The following is a 16,976-nucleotide window of genomic DNA, read 5'->3' as shown; positions in this document are numbered from 1 at the left end:
CAACAACCTCCATTTTCCTGACTTCTTTTTAATAACAAAAATAGGTGTGTTCCAGGGAGAATTGGAGGGCTCTATGTGTCCAGCTGCCAACTGCTCCTGCACTGTTGGGCAGCAATGAGTTTTTCCAAGGAAAGCGGCCACTGGCCAACCCATATGGGAGTATCAGAAATCCAGATTATTTTGTCCCCTAGGGTAGCAGGAGGGTCAGAGGCCGCCATTAAAAAGGTGTATGATCAGGAATATATCCCAGCCCGTGTCGGTTCAATTTAGGGTTAGTTTCTATTGGATCAATCCTTCCGTGCAAAGATTTTCCCAATCCTTTGTGTAAGTCATATCCTTGTGCTAGCATTTGTTGTAGTACTTGAGGGTTTTTGCATTTTATTAGATAAAGACCCATCTGTTCCATGAGATCTCTTCCCCATAAGTTAATGGGGAGGTCAGGTATTATATATTGGGTTATGGTTCCCGTATCTCCTTCCATATCTACCCAGGTTAATGGTTGAGAGCTTAAAAGGACCTGTTTTACAGTATCTGCTACTCCAGAAACACTGTCTAAGGTTGGATGGGCTGGCCAGGAGTTGGGCCAAAATTGGGGGCTCATACATGTAGTATCAGCCCGAGTCCAATAATCCAGTAAAAGACTGACCATTGATAGTAATAGTTAGTGGAGGTCTAATTTTACTAATGGCTTTTATCCAAAAAATTTCAGAGGACCCAGGGAAGGAGGCACCTCTAGTAACTGACAATGCTGGAAGAGCGGTGTTAAGAGAGAGCTGGAGGGCTTGGGTTAGGCGTTGCCCTGGAAGTATTTTAATTAGTCCATAAGGAGCTGTGGCAAGGAGCATAATCTCTCCAGTATAATCATTATCCACAAGGGAAGGTTGCACAACAAGACCCTTTATAGTGGATGAAGCTCGCCCAATAATAAAGAAAAACATATTGGGTGGTGGTGGGCCAAAGACTCCAGTTCCTATAACCACCACTCCATCTTCTGGTTTTAGTATTCTTGGGGAGGAGGCACAGAGGTCCAGTCCTGCGCTCCTTGGGCTGGCCCTGACAAGGGAGGTTGCTGTGGGGTGCAATTTAGTAGGTTTGGCTGTCTTTGGGCAGGAGCCACAAAGGGTTGCGTTGTCTGTTACAGTCTGCTTGTGATGTATAGGGCCCCGGGGCTGGGCCCTACCCCCATTTCCCTGAAGGGGCGGAAGGGGGTTCCCTGCAATATCTGTTTTAGATCAGCAGGAGGTGGCCCAATGTTTGCCACGGCGGCATCAAGGGCAGAGGGATGGTTTGGGCTTGGTAGTAGATGTGGCAAGCACTGGCGAGTGTTGGGCCAGGACACAGTATTTAATCCAATGTCCTATCTGTCCACACTTATAGCAGGTTTTTCCTTTGGATTGTCCCTGAAAGGCTACGAGGGCTTTGGTGCTCTTATAAGCGAAGGGATCTGCTTCATTGCATATGAAGATCATATCATTCAGGGTTTTATTTTTAACCTGTCCTCGTAGCAGTGCCCTGCAGGTTTCATTTGCATTTCCATAGGCCAATTGTTTAACCAGAGGGTTATTATTGTTGGAGATACTCAGGACACGTTCCACTGCTTCTAAAAGTCTACAGACAAATTCATTATATGGTTCTTGTGGTCCTTGACGGACCTGAGTTATGGGTGTAATAACCTGCCCTTCTTTTGGCAATGTTCTCCAAGCCTGTGTGGCTGCCGCATATGTCTGAGCTAATGTTCCAGGAGGAATATTCTGTTGGGCAGCAGGCGTTTCGAAATCTCCTGTGCCTGTTAGCGGGGCAAAAAGCATATCAGGTGTAAGCAGTCCCCCATTGCCTTCTTTAGAAAGTTTTTTACAAATATTGGCAAAGGAGGTTTCCCATAAGAGGTTGTTAGATGGGGAGAGGGTAGCTTTCACGATGTCCCTCCATTCATATGGGAGCAATTCTCCTCCTTCTCGAACAGCATCAAGGCAAGATAACGTAAAGGGGGCTTGGATGTCATAGGTTCGAACTGCATGAAAAAGATCAGCAATGGGTTTATGATTAACTTGCTTATAATCTCGGATCACCCTTGTTACAGGCCAATCCTCAGGGGCTGCGTTGCCTCCTCTGGCACCACTTCTGGTGACCATGCGCCTCCGGCTCCTGCTGCTGCTTGTTCTTGTGGGGGTACCGGGACGTGGGTGGCAAACATAGGGAACTGTAGCTCGGGGCCCTCTTTGCCAGCATGAAGCTGTGAGATTTCTTCCTCCAATTCTTTAAAGGCATTTAGCTCTTGTAAGCATCCTTCCAATTCCTCCCTTTTTCGTTTTAAGTCAGCAGCAGTGGGCTGACGATTAAAATTTTTGGGGGGTTTGGGAATCAGAGATTCATTATAAGGTGGAGGGGCTGTTCTAACGGGGAATTGACGGTGATCATAGGACGCAGCTTCATCTTCTAGGGTTTGAATATCTTGGGGATCTAAAGTTTCATCAGCGGGGGGAGCATTAGCAATAATGGGGTAGAATCCTTTGGAAAAGCTTTTGGAGTCCTGACAATTATCCAATAAGAGATTATTAGGAGGTTCTTTTTTAGGGTCAATTTCTGCGAGGCTACTTGCTCTGGACTGGCTTCACGATGCAGCCTCGATATGCGCTTCTATTTTTTGAATTATATCTTTTTTAAAGGGGTCAGAATTAGCATCGGTGATTATTTGTCCTAAAATATTCCAATAAAATTGCATAACCTTTTTATCACTGTCTTTACCATATTTCTCAAAATATTCTATTAATTCTTTCCCAATTTGATTCCAAGTACTGGGGACTACCCAAGGGCGGGTCATTACAAAAAAAGGACAAATATCATGCAAACACAGGAAAAATTTAATTAGATCCTTCTTTTTAATTTTTACATTTCTTTCAGCCAGTGCCTTTTTGATATTTTTTACAAAGGCTTCCTCCTTACTGACAGTAGTTCCCATTTTTCTGGGACTGTAAGATGGCTTAATTGAGCTGCAACTGTTAGGCTAACCTATATGCACCAGCCCTAGCATGTGTGAAGAGGGGGCTTACCGGTGTCTGACAATCAGGCTCTCGAGACGCGCTCCCACGTTGCGGTCTGGTCTTTGGTCCATGTCTCGTGCCCCGCATTGGGCGCCACTTGCAACCCCCGAGACCCCGACCCGTGGGGGAGCTCAAGAATCGCCAAGTTATTCGTGAGTCACGAGCGGGATCCGACCTAAAAGAAAGAGGCTAGGAAAGAATGGGCTCAAGACAAGATTTTGATCAAGAGCAAATTTATTGAGGCACAAGCAGGCTTATATAGCATTACAGAATGGGGGAGTAGTTCTCAGTAATTTTCCATGGTGTCTATAGAAAAGCAGGGGGGTCATGTAGGAGGGACTTTCCAGTTATACATTATATCCTTATATGGTACAAGGGTTCTTTCACAATGGTTAGCATAACAGATGTGTGATCTTAATCTTAGCTACTCAGGCGATTTACTGGAACATCTTATGACATCTGCTAACTGAACTATGTGGTTGTTTTTTTCGTTAGGTCCATGGAGGAAGTGCCACAGTGGCCACCTGTCATGTATACAGGCCTTTGGTTTCTCAGGCACCAGAGACTCCATTTTGCTCTCTAAGTCTTATAGCTTCCAACACCCCCATACCCTTATTTCTTATTAATTGCCCTCTTAGTTTTCACAAGTTTAGCTTTAAAAAAACTTTTTACAGAAACAAATCTAGAGGCTCATATTTGTGCCGAGTTCTATCCCTGGCCCCAAGTTTGGCTCTTTCAGATTTAATATGAAAGTGATAACATACAGTATTTGTCTTCCTGTCAGTCTTTAATGTCCATTTATATAGTTTCACAAGAACTTAAGAAATGGCTTTTCCATTTCTGATAAAAAAAAAAAAAACGTTGCTGATTACACTGAACCCATAAACCCTTTTGGTAAAGAGGTACTACATCTTAACAGTACTGATATATTGATGCCACCCAGCACTGCAATTTCAGTTAATTAAGCCATGTCCGTTTGTGACCCACAGAGGCATGTGCCGATACTGACGTATTAAATCTTTCTGCGCATGAACACAGAATGTCTGTCCACTCATTTAGATCTTTGGCAATGCTTGTTAACTTCCAGTAGTCTTTTACATCCTTGGTTAAACTTAATACTATATATTCTTTTAGATGTTATCATAAACAGAAAATGCCTTAATTCCTTTCAAATTTTTGGTGTGCACATAGAAACACAACTAATTTTTTGTGTGTTCACCTTCTGCCCAGTAATTTGGCTGAATTTATTTCTTAGATCTAAAAAGTTTCTGTGCATTCTTTGGGATTTTCTACATAAAGGATCATGTCATAGACAAACAGAAATAATTTAATTTCTTCTCCAAATATGAATGCCTTTTGTTTTTCCTTCTCTTATTGCTCTGGCTAACATTTCTAGTAAGAGGCTGAATACCAGTGGTAAAAGTGGACAAGGCTATTTAATAAATTAAATAAATAAAATAAAACTGTTTTAAATATTGATTTCCTTTCGTTTTTAGAGAGATTTTTGTGGTGGTGGAAACTGTGATGGTGGAAACACAAATCTACATGTAAAAGACTGCAAGAAAACTAAAAATATGAAAACACACATACAACTGTGTACCACTAAGATCAGAAGCTCAAAGTAATGATAGGTAGATTGTTTTAATGTCCATTTCCTGGCTGTAATATAGTTTGAAAGCTTTGTAAGATATTATCATGTTAGGTATGTGAGAAAAGACTACATGAGCTCGCTATACTTTCCCTAATGGCAAGTGGATCTAAAAATATTTGAAAAGAAAGAATTTAGAGAAAAACACTGTAAGAAGACAGTCACCATTTTTTTGCATTTTCATAGCAGTAGCTGAAGTAAATTGCCAAGAGGAAAAAACAATGGCAGTGAATTATAGAATACATTTTCTTTTTGAACATAAAGGATATGGAAGTTCCCATAAAATATTAACATGCAGGTGTTGTTTATGAGTTTTAATGACATGTCACTGTTCTTCTGGGGAAAAAAATTAACCAAGAACATGAAACTGTATTTTCCTGTTATTAGAATTCTTACACCTAAAACTTGTCAAGTTAATATAATAGGGAGAAATTTCAGGATATAGTCTAAATCAATAAAAGAAAAGTGTAGGGCTAGAAAGATAGTATAGTATATAGGGCATTTGTCTTGCATATAGCAGACTTTAGTTAGATCCTAGGTTATGGTCCTTTGAGCACTGCCAGGAGATACTTCTGAACATCACTGAATGTGGCAACCCCTCAAAAAATTAAAAGTAAAAATGTAGAACATATAGTGTGTTATCTTTGTATAAGAAGAAAAACTGGGATCAGATGTTAGGTAGAGGATTGGTAGGGAATAACACTTCTTAGAGTAAGGCTGGAATGATAGCATAGCGGTAGGGCGTTTGCCTTGCTGTGGATGACCCGGGATGGACATGGGTTTGATCTCTGGCATCCTATATGGTCCCCAGAGCCTGCCAGGAGCAATTTCTAAGTGCAAGCCAGGAGTATTCAGCACTGCTCGGTGTGGTCCAAAAACAGAAACAAAAACAAAACACTTCAATGTTTTGATTTTTAGAGTCTATTACTGTTTTGTATAATTAAAAATATAAGACAGAAAAGGATAAAAAAAAAACTGAGTTGAAACAAAAATGAGACCCTAACTACTTTCAATGAATAAATAATAACTAATCTGGGCATTTTTTAAAACATTAATTTGACTATCTACCTTCAAACTAAAGATAAGAACACAAACAAATCTTGATCAATATGCTTGTTGTTTGAATGACCACAAATGTAGGCCTCCTGAAATTGGTTTGTATATATTGTAGAATTAAGAAAATGTATAAAGGGGCCAGTGAGGTGGCGCTAGAGGTAAGGTGTCTGTCTTGCAAGCGCTAGCCAAGGAAGGACCGTGGTTCGATCCCCCGGCGTCCCATATGATTCCCCCAAGCCAGGGGCAATTTCTGAGCTCTTAGCCAGGAGTAACCCCTGAGCATCAAAGGAGTGTGGCCCAAAAAAAAAAAAACAAAAACAAAAACAAAAAGAAAATGTATAAAGACATTGTGTCTATTAGGGGGCACAGATCCCTTGTTTGATGAGGTGCAAATATGGAAAGGGAAAATTAAAAGAAAACCCCTTTATCACTGTGAACTCAAGAATTTTTCTTTCTTCCTTTTTTTTTTGTAGGGGGAGGGCACACCCAACAACGCTCAGTGGCTATTCCTGGCTCTGCACTCAAGAATAACTCCTGGTGAACTTGAAGGATCACCTGGGATGATGAGGATAAAATCCAGGTAGGTCACAAGCAAGGCAAGAGCCTTACCTATTGTACTATTGCTCCAGACCATAAATTTTTAACAGATGAAATGAAGGAGTAAAGAAATCATCACTGTACAGCCATTTTAGCAGTAACTGATTCATAAAACACGCCCTCCAATGTGGGCAAGCATTACCCAATATTACCGTAGGTTTATATGTAGAACAAAAGGCAGAGGAAAGGAAGCTTCATTCCCTGTGTGCTTATTTTAATAGGCAACCATACTCCTCTGGCCCATAGGTGGGCTATACTTGCTTCCTGGGTTGTTAAGACTTCCAATTTGACCTGGAATTGAATTTCTGGCTTCCATGTATCTCCCATTTGCAGAAGGCAAGTAGTGAGTGATGGGTGGGGACAGTAATGACAAATGATGGACTTAGCCACCATAATGATGTGACTTAAAACCTTACAAATAATCTGTCCCTCTACTTAGGGACTTACTTTTTTGTTATTGTTTTTGGGGTAACATCCAGCAATGCTTAGTGGTTACTCCTGGCTCTGCATTAAGGAATCACTCCTCAAGGTGCTTCGGGGACCATATGGGGTGTTGGAGATCAAAACTGGGTCAGCTGCATGTAAGACAAGCTTAGTTACTAAACTATCTCTCCAACCCCTATGAGTCACTATTAATCCATTATTAACTAATATATTTTATTTTGTATTTTATTTTATTATGTTAGTATATTATGTATCTATGGATGTATATATGCTTTCGGTTCTGTTTTTCTGGAGAACCCTCATTTATACAATTACCAAAACAACACAAAATAAAAGTTATATAATGTAAAACTAATCTACAAATATAAAAGTGCTTGTTTTGGGGCCAGAGAGATAGCATGGAGGTAAGGCGTTTGCCTTTCATGCAGGAGGTCATCGGTTCGAATCCCTGCGCCCCATATGGTACCCCGTGCCTGCCAGGAGCAATTTCTGAGCCTGGAGCCAGGAATAACCCCTGAGCACTGCCGGGTGTGACCCAAAAACCACACACACACACACACACACAAAATAAATAAATAAAAAGTGCTTGTTTTAACTAGAGGTATTTTTTTTGTGTGTCTGTTTCTTTGTTTTGATTTTTGGGTCACTCTAGGCAGCGCTCAGGGGTTATTCCTGGCTCTACGCTCAGAAATTGTTCCTGGCAGGCTCAGGGGACAATATGGGATGGAGGGATTTGAACTACTATTCTTCTGCATGCAAGGAAAACGCCTCATCTCCATGCTATCTCTCCGGCCCCCTAACTAGAGGTTTTAAGAACCCAAGAATTTAGAATGGTTTTTATAAATCAGTAAAAGAAATGCAAACAAATTGAATAAACCACTAAATTGCCAAAGATAATAAAACAGCTTTGACTGGGACTGGTGTTCTTTTTTGGTGATGCTGGGATAGACTCAGGGCCTCAGATATACATGGTAAGTGTACTATTGCTACTGAGCCTCACCCCTGCCTGACCTTTAGAACTGAGTAATTTTCTAATTTTATAGAGTGGAAAAAGCAATCGGAACTCCATAATTTACAGACATTACCTTGGCTTGTACTTAATTTCACAAATTCTAACAGGTCATGGAGTGATCTACATAAATCACAGAGATCTTTAGAAACAAATATTGAGAGATATATAAGTAAATCCTAAAGAGACTCCTAACATAATTCTTGTCCATTCTTTCCTTGAAAGCTCACTGTTAATGGAGTTGAGGAGCCAGAGTGAGAGCACAGCAATTGGAGCTCTTGCCTTGTGTGCAGCCTACTTAGGTTCAATCCCCAACACCCCATTCAGTCCCGTGAGCTTTGCCAAGAATAATCTCTGAGTGCAGTGTCAGGAGTAAGCCTTGACACTGCTAGGTATGGCTTCAAAAGCCAAAAACAAGAACCTGGAGTTCAAATCAGAGATGGTACAGGGTTGTTAAAGCTTTGTGTTTGCTTTCAGCTAACCCTGATGTAGTCCAGGTACAATATGGTATCCCAAACACTACTAGGAGAGATCCCCTATCACAGAGCCAGGAATAGCTATCAAGAATATCAGGTGTGGCCTAAAATTCCAAAAATAAAATAAATGAACAACAACAACAAAATAAAAAAAACAAATCTGGAATTCTGGACAGAGAGATGACTCAATAGTCAGAAGTGTGTGGGTTTTTTTTTTTTTTTTTTTTTTTTGGTTTTTGGTTTTTGGGCCACACCTGGCATTGCTCAAGGGTTGCTCCTGGCAGGCACGGGGGACCATATGGGACACAGGGATTCGAACCAATCACCTTTGGTCCTGGATTGGCTGGTCCTGGATTGGCTGCTTGCAAGGCAAATGCCTCTGTGCTATCTCTCCGGGCCCAGAAGTGTGTGTTTTGCAAGCTGGAGCCCCATGTTAAATTCCTAGCACTTCACTGTTGGTCCCTCAAACACCAAAGAGGGAGCAGCACTCCCCTCCGTGAAATATAAGCTCATTCAGCCCAAAACCAAAATAGAAATCTGGACTTCTAGGGTCAGTGAGATAGCTCAAAGAGCTGGAATGCCAACTCTGCATGTCTGCATGCCAGAGTTCTAGGTCTGCTCAATAGTACCACCAGTGTGTGTGTGTGTGTGTGTGTGTGTGTGTGTGTGTGTGTGTGTGTGTGTGTGTGTGTGTGTGTGTGTGTGTGTCCATCCACTGGCCCCCTGCAGCTCTACTGGAAGTGATCTCTGAGCACTGGAAGAAGCAACACTTTCGAAGCAATGCCAGGTTTTGAACCCAGGGCGCTTGCCTGCAAAACTGCTAAAAGTTAAGATGAGCTGAACATATGAACTACTTTGTGAATTTAGCCCCTTGTTCTGCTTAATTCAACTATTCAGCCTTGGTGGGTAGATATGAATATGTCCTGGTCAGATGCTTCTTTGCAGAACACACAGGCAGTAGAAAATGATGCTTTCAATCAAAGCACCAAGAGCCTCATAAACAGCTGGTTGCTAGCAAAGTGCTCTGGAATACCAAGGTACCTAAGATCTCTCACAATACAACTTCATGTTCCTACCTGTATTATCATTATTAATTATTATTATCATTATTGTCTTAATTGAATCACAGTGAGTTTCAAAGTTACAAAAAATACTCAATATTGAGTTTTAGGCATACAATATTCTAACACCAATCCTTCAGCAGTGTCCCTCAATGCCTGCCAAGCTCTATCCTGAACCGGTTCTTGATTATGCACGATGGTCTCAGACAATGTGTTACTTTCCTTTCCATGTAAATCTGAAAAGAGTATTTTCCTCAGTTTTACTTTAGGCTGGTCTTTTATGCATACGCTGGGAGAACTGGGTTTTAAGGAGTATTTAAAAACAAAGGTGACATATATCACCATAGTGAGAATTGGAAATATCACAAATAAGGTACTTCCGTAGTAAAGAACATTTCAAATATACACTTTCACTTTCTGCAAGAAACGATTTCCTAAGTGATCACGTTAAGGAATATAACTCATATCTGGTATTACTTCAAACTTACTCAGCATCGGTGTCTGTTGTAGATTTCTTGCTTTCAGGTAAGTTGAGATTATTCAGCTTTCCGCACTTTTCTAGGCATTTGCAATAAAAAAAAAATAGTTAAGAAAAAACTCAAATGTTAAATACAGAATAAGAGCATCAACAAATAAAAAGTGGGGGGTAAAGTATATTGAAATTTGCAATAAAAAACCCTTTCGTTATTATGAATACTTCTTTAATAACAATTTTGGTTCTTTACTTTCCCGTCTAATATTTTATTTATAATTTGAATAATTGAAAAAACTCTTTTCTATACAATTTTCCATTAGGGCTTGGTAAAGAGGAAAGTTACATTTTGATGAAGAGCCATTTTGATCAATTTAAAATATAACAGGAAACTTAACCATATAAAATAACCAATTTTAATATTTTAATAAAAGATATCATTTAGAGCCTCCAGTTTATATCTCACCCCAATTTTCCTTAAAGTTAACCACAAGAACAGTAAGGTTTTTGCCTTGCCAGTGCTAGCCTAGGATGGACCGCGGTTCAATCCCCTGACGTCCCATATGGTCCCCTGAGCCAGATTTCTGAGCGAATCACCAGGAGTAACCCACCGGGTGTGGCCATAAAAACCAAAAAAAAAAAGTTTCTTGGGGCTGGAGCAATAGCATAGCAGGCTGCGCACACAGCAGCCTTGCACACACCCACGCCAGGTTCGATCCCCAGTACCAATATGATCCCTCCATGTTCCCCCATAAGTAATTCCTCAGTGCAGAGTCAGGAGAAACCTCTGAACATCACCAGGTGGCCCCCATACAAACTCAAAAAATTCTACAAGCAGTTTCTTTTTTGGGGGGAGGGTCCACACCCAGTGATGCTCAGGAGTTATTCCTCGCTATGCACTCAGAAATTGCTCCTGGCTTGGGGGACCAATGGGACACTGGGGGATCGAAATTTGGTTCGTCCTATGTCAGCATGTGCAAGGCAAATGCCCTTCTGCTTGCGCCACCACTCTGGCCCCAGCATTTTCCCTTTTTAGTAGTCCTTAAAGTTAGGTGAGAACTAGTAAAAGAAACTTTAATTTTCATCAAATGTTTGAAACATTTTTATTATTATACGAAGATAGTTTTTAATAAGTCACAAAGTTTAGAATTATAGTCAATATGATATCTGATAATGGCTAATAGAATCTAGTAATTGGTTTTATTTCATTTTGAGGCCACACCCAATGGTGCTCAGGATACTCCTGTCTTTGAGATTTGGAACCATTCTTGGTGGTGACTGGGACTGAACCCAGGTCAGCCATATGAAAAGCAAGTGCCCCTGAAGGCTGTACTATCTCCATAGTTCCCAAATCTAATATTCTTAAATATTTTCTGCATTAGTGAATAGAAAGCATCAATGAGAACACTGGAAACATTTTCAATACAGGTACCTGGGGAGCTGGAGAGCGAGCTCAAAGGGCTGAGTGCGTTGAACATTTTTTTCTTTTTGTCAGAGTTCATTCCACTTAGATTAAATATGTCACTCTAGCTTGGAAATTATTCTCTTTCCTGAATTATGAAAAACCAACTATCCCTTTATTTTAGAACAATGTCCTTGTGGGCCCTCAGGATGTCCCAAGGGAATCACAGGTGAAAATCACATAAATAGGGGTCATGGCATGAGACTAGAAAGCCAAATGATAAGATAGGAGTGTGGGAAGGGCAGTTTAGAAAAAGCCTAAAAAATAGTGTCTTGGACCCAGTTTTCTTTGTGGACCTTCTTGACATACAGTGGCATTTTTTTTTTTTTTTTTGGTGGTTTTTGGGTCACACCCGGCAGTTCTCAGGGGTTACTCCTGACTTCATGCTCAGAAATTGCTCCTGGCAGGCACGGGGGACCATATGGGATGCCGGGATTTGAAAAGATGACCTTCTGCATGAAAGGCAAACACCTTACCTCCATGCTCTCTCTCCGGCCCCACAGTGGCACTTCTTAATCTGACCTGAACTCTCTTTACTGTTTCTACCATATTATTCATCTTTTCCTTTCTCTTTTTACCTCTCTGTGCTGCTGTTAATATTACAGTCTTACCGATTTCCAAAGATCAAAGTCTAGCTTACAGGTGCTCCTTTTAGCTATGCAAATTTATTTATTTTTTTGTTTGTTTTGTTTTTTTTTGTTTTTTGTTTTTGGGGGACCACACCCGTCAGTGCTCAGGGGTTACTCCTGGCTGTCTGCTCAGAAATAGCTCCTGGCAGGCATGGGGGACCATATGGGACACCGGAATTCGAACCAACCACTTTAAGTCCTGGACCGGCTACTTGCAAGGCAAACACCACTGTGCTATCCCTCCGGGCCCGCAAATTTATTTATCTTTCTCCCCTAATTATTAAATAATAAGCCTGATATATCATTGGGAAGAAAGGATGAAAGAAAGTGCACTCATTCATCTTTGAAAATCAGCTTGACAGTGCACAGAAATTTGCTATGGGGTAGGGAAAGATAGCCAGATAATAATACACAAACATTTACAACTAGACTACATATATGATGATATACCTCAAGTGTACTAACATGCACTATCCTACATGATATATATGTACATATTTATGAATCTTTTTTTTATATTTATGAATCTTAAATAAACTAGAATTGAAAGCAATCATCCCACTTTGAACCATGAGAGTTTAAGGGGAAGACACAGAAAAACATTTTTCTTCCCTCTTTTGAAAAAACTTTCAAATGGATTTAAAGATATCAAACATTAATTTATATTTAATTTATATTTATTATTTATTAATATTAATATATTAATTAATTTATATACACAGTTCAAATGCACATTCAAAGTATATAGGAATATCTAAAGTACAGATATTTCAGGTTGAAAAACTACAAGTTCAATAACCTTGCTGGGTGAAGGGACTCAGTATAACTGATGAATATCAATAAAGTTTAGAGTGGCTCAACGAATATAAACAGGGGAGAGGTGGAAGAAAATGAAGCGGACAAGAAGGTTGGGTAGTAAAATGATGCACATGGCTTTAAAAGTCACAATAAGGAATTTAGTTATGCCCTATATTTTGTACAGTATTTAAAAAGTCGAGGAAAAATATCTCTAAGGGCCAGAGCGCAGGCTTTGCATGTGGAGGTCCTATCACCATATGGTAGCTCAAGTCCAGTCAGAAGCAAACCAGGAGCATTGAACTGGGAGTAGTACATACCGCTGCCAGTATGGCTCCCAAACCAAAAAAAAAAAGTGAATAAATTAAATTAAAAGTCATTGTGAGAACCAGAGAGAAAGCTCATGAAAGCTTATGTTCAATTCAGGCCCATCCTGGACAATGAATGGTCTCCCAACCACCACCAGAAGCGACCTCTGAATTTAAAGCCAGGAACTGCCTCTGAGCCCCACCGAAAGGAAACATTAAAAGTCATGATTTCATTTGAAAACTGGATTATTTCATAAGTCCTGTTTTCTTATTTACTTAGAACTTCTTTCTTGGGGTGGAGTGATAGTACAGTGAATAACGCATTTGCCTGCATGTGTCAAACCAGGTTTGATCCCTAGCATCCCATACAGTCTCCCTAAGCACCGCCAGGAGTAAGCCCTAATACCACTCACTGGGTGTAGCCCAAATCTTGTTACCCCAGAAAAAGAACTGCTTTCTTATCTCTGAACTATGTATAAAATAAAGGAGGATGAGCCATATAATGATTACAAATGATATAATCTGATCTAAGACCCTTAATTGAATTTTCTTATTTTGAGATTTCCAAATGTGATATATACACATCAAAGATCACATGAATAATTTTAGTATGAATCATATAGGTTAAGAAATAGAATATTACTAACACCTCAGAAATCCTTGCTATATGACTTTTTAGAAAAGAGCTTACTTAGTACTATAATCTGTGATAATTATCTACTTAAATGTCAACCAGAATCACATGACCAACCTTTTTATGGGCAAAAGGAATATTCCCTAAGTCCATATTTAATTTCAATATGGAAATTGAGTATATATCCACTTAAAATCTATTAACATTCAGTATAAAGATATATGGTGTAGAAAGCACTTCAAATTTTAAACAAGAGAATCAAGTATATAAAAAAGAAAACTGTATAGCTTATTGAAAATGTACACATCTTCACGTTTTGTGAAAGTAAACCTAATAATACAAGTGTTAAAGATAAAATGCCTTTGATTAAAGTAAAATAAAAGTCATTCAGAAGTTTAAGATCTCATTATGGAATTCATTACAACAGATTAGGTAAAATGAAGAGACTTTCTTGTTTCCGTGTAGCTTCTAGTGTATGCTTAGCACTCAATAAGTGTTAAACAATAAAATATGAATTAGACTAATCACAGATATCTAAAATGTATTTTATTAAATTCGAGCCTACTTAAAATTTTATATTATAGAAACCTGACATGTCACTGATTCATAACCTTTTTCTATATTAAAAATTAAACCTAGGAAATCTAAATTTCTATCTTTCAGCTAAAATTTTTAGCTAAAAAATTACCAGAGGAAATGTTTGTTCAAAACTGAACTAACAATATTTTAAAATAAAGAAATACTTATTAAATCTTTATTATTCTTCAATAAAAAAAAATCCTACAAACATTTTGTAAATCCATTAGAAATACTATGGGCTAAGAAAGGGAAAGAACTATAACAAAAGAAAGATGTGCAAAACATGGATAAAACTAAATAGACAATATGGATAAAAATAATATTAAGAAGTCTTAGTCTTTAGCTGTAGTGCATCAGCACCTGAATTATGTGCCCTTTAATTTATTCATATGATAGATAGCTTGTTAAGAGGTGTATCTGTGAGCGTTATAATTGATAGGAGCTGAAGGCAGCCGGGCCATAATTTCTATTTAATGGACGGGACAGCAAGAGAACAAAGTCTGCAGTAGCATTTTAAAATAACTGCCTAGGAAGTTTACATTCATGTTCAAAGTAATACTGATATGCAAAGCTTTTTCTGTCAAATTCTTAAAGGAGAGAAAAATCAACTGTGGGGTTAATATAGTATTAAATAAAAATCTTAATTTAACCAGTTATAGGGGAAAAAATCTCATAGCAAGTGGAAAAGAATGTTCTACTGACCATTTGATGGTTCATTTGGATGATCCTGTCCTTTAGAGTTTGTGGGGGAGCCAAATGGGCTCATCTGACGAGTTCCAGTTGTTGGAGAGTAAGCTGCAATACTTTCCTTCCTTGTATTTTTTGCAGGACCCAATGACTGGAAATAAACAATAATTTAGAACCAAAATGCTTACATTTATTTACTTAGTGAAAAGTACACTTGAAAATCCCTTTGAAAATTTGCCAATTTAAGGTGATACTATTTCTTTAAATATATTCAATTACTACCTCCAAAGAAAACATTATAGTTTCCATTTTTTTCAGATATTTCAGATATTTCATTAGAGCATTTCAATTGGAGGGGTGGAGGGGTGGGCCCCACCCAGTAATGTGCCAGAGTTACTTCTGCCTCTGAGTTAAGGGTCACTTCTGCAGTGCTAGGGTTGAACTATGGCCAGCTGCATCCCAGGCAAGCACCTTACCCCCTCTCTAGATCCTTGATTTTTACATTTATAAAGCTTCCACATTAAAAGGGAGATGGCATTTATAAATATGTTAAAATAGATGACTTTTCAATAATGTTTTAACTTTTGCTGTCAACTGAGTCTGAAGAATGATTATGGGGCTAGATTTAGGAGACTTTCCCCCCTACTTTTTATTATAATACTGTGATTTACCAAGCTGTCCATAATAGTCATTTTAGGCAGTAAAAGTTCAAACACCAATCCCGCCACCAATGTGACCTTCCCTTCACCAGTGTTCCCAATATTCCACCCATCACCATAGCCTGTTTACTCTATATTGTTTGTTATAACGCAAAGGCAAATGAAATGATCAAAACTGAGATCAACAGGGGTCAATCTGAAATGCTTGTTCTATCTCTCCATGCTGTTACTAAATCTAAGGATTTACTGGCTGAGTTGAGCCTTCTATGCTTGGGAGACTACTATGTAACTTTCCTATAGGGCTGACACTACTATAAAATATTAAGATGTTATGGCCACATGGTCCAAGATTTACAGAGCTAAAACAAAGGTGATAATTTGGAAGTTCGATAAGGTAAGGCTGAGGAGCTTGGCTGTTTCTGTCAGGCATGTAGGGTATGGCCCTGGGCTGCTGTGGTTCATGCAGAAGAGGAATCTATGGGCCATACCCTCCTTTCTGAGAATGTCACAAAGGTATCAGCCTGGACAAGTATACCTGGAAAGTATTGGCAGCCATTATATTATTTTAAACCTTGATGAAGAAGCTGGGACATTTTTCTACTAGGAAGATGGCCTTAAGTAGACTAATATATTTCTTACTAAAACAATAAAGTCTTGAGCAATAGTATAGTGCAGGGGTGGTGAACAAGTTCGACACAAAGAGCCAAAATTTTAAACGGTGAGAGTCAGAGAGCTACAACACCCAGTGACCTGCCAAAACAGACGAACACTCACACAAAAGCATCTAATTTTAACAATAATATATTCAACACATATTGCATTTTGCCATTTTGAGTGAGGGTCAAAATCCTGCAGTGATGGGGAGGGTGTGCTGCATCCTCCACACTGAGAACTAAAGGCAGGATGTGACCCAACATGTGCCACACGGGTCCCCCCGCTTGCTGGCCCGTGCAGTTGTTTCCGAGGGATGGGAGACAGGTCTCCGTGCTCGGAGATCTCTCCTCAGGGTTCCTCCTCAGAAGCAGCAGAACAAAATCCAAACTTGGCAAAGAGCCACAGTATACAGAATAATGATAAGAGGCAAAAAGCCGCATTCATTTTGGCTGGGAGCCGCATGCGGCTCGAGAGCCGCGTGTTCGTCACCCCTGGTATACTAAGTAGGATGCTTGCCTTGCACATAATCAACCTAGGTTCGATTCCCTGCACCCCATATGGACCCGAGCCTTGCTTTGCATGATACTTGAGAACAGAGCCAGGAGTAAGCTCTGAGCATCACCAAGTGTGGTCCCAAAACAAAATAAACAGGTATTTTTTTTTCCTATTTTATTTCCCTTTCCCTGTCGGTTTTGTCCTATCCTATACAAATCCTCTCTGCAGCTTGTTTCTCTGTAGTCCTATAGCCCTATTAGAGCCCATATT

General features: G+C 39.5%; 1 protein-coding gene across 1 annotated transcript in view; it reads right to left on the bottom strand.

Moving 5' to 3' along the window:
• The window catches only part of ITGB3BP (integrin subunit beta 3 binding protein), a 33,826-nt gene extending 18,236 nt beyond the window's left edge, over window positions 1-15,590 (bottom strand). The window contains exons 1-3 of the mRNA XM_049775460.1: window positions 15,570-15,590; window positions 14,914-15,049; window positions 9,821-9,890 (exon numbers count right to left, since the gene is read on the bottom strand). Coding sequence (XP_049631417.1) covers window positions 9,821-9,890; window positions 14,914-15,049; window positions 15,570-15,590 — 227 coding nt within the window. The remainder of the gene's footprint in view (window positions 1-9,820; window positions 9,891-14,913; window positions 15,050-15,569) is intronic.
• Window positions 15,591-16,976: the final 1,386 nt, after the last annotated feature.

Source organism: Suncus etruscus, chromosome 6 (assembly GCF_024139225.1).
Source record: "Suncus etruscus isolate mSunEtr1 chromosome 6, mSunEtr1.pri.cur, whole genome shotgun sequence".
Lineage (NCBI taxonomy): Eukaryota > Metazoa > Chordata > Mammalia > Eulipotyphla > Soricidae > Suncus > Suncus etruscus.
Note: the sequence above shows the minus strand (reverse complement) of the source record. Positions and strands in the feature narration are given on the sequence as shown.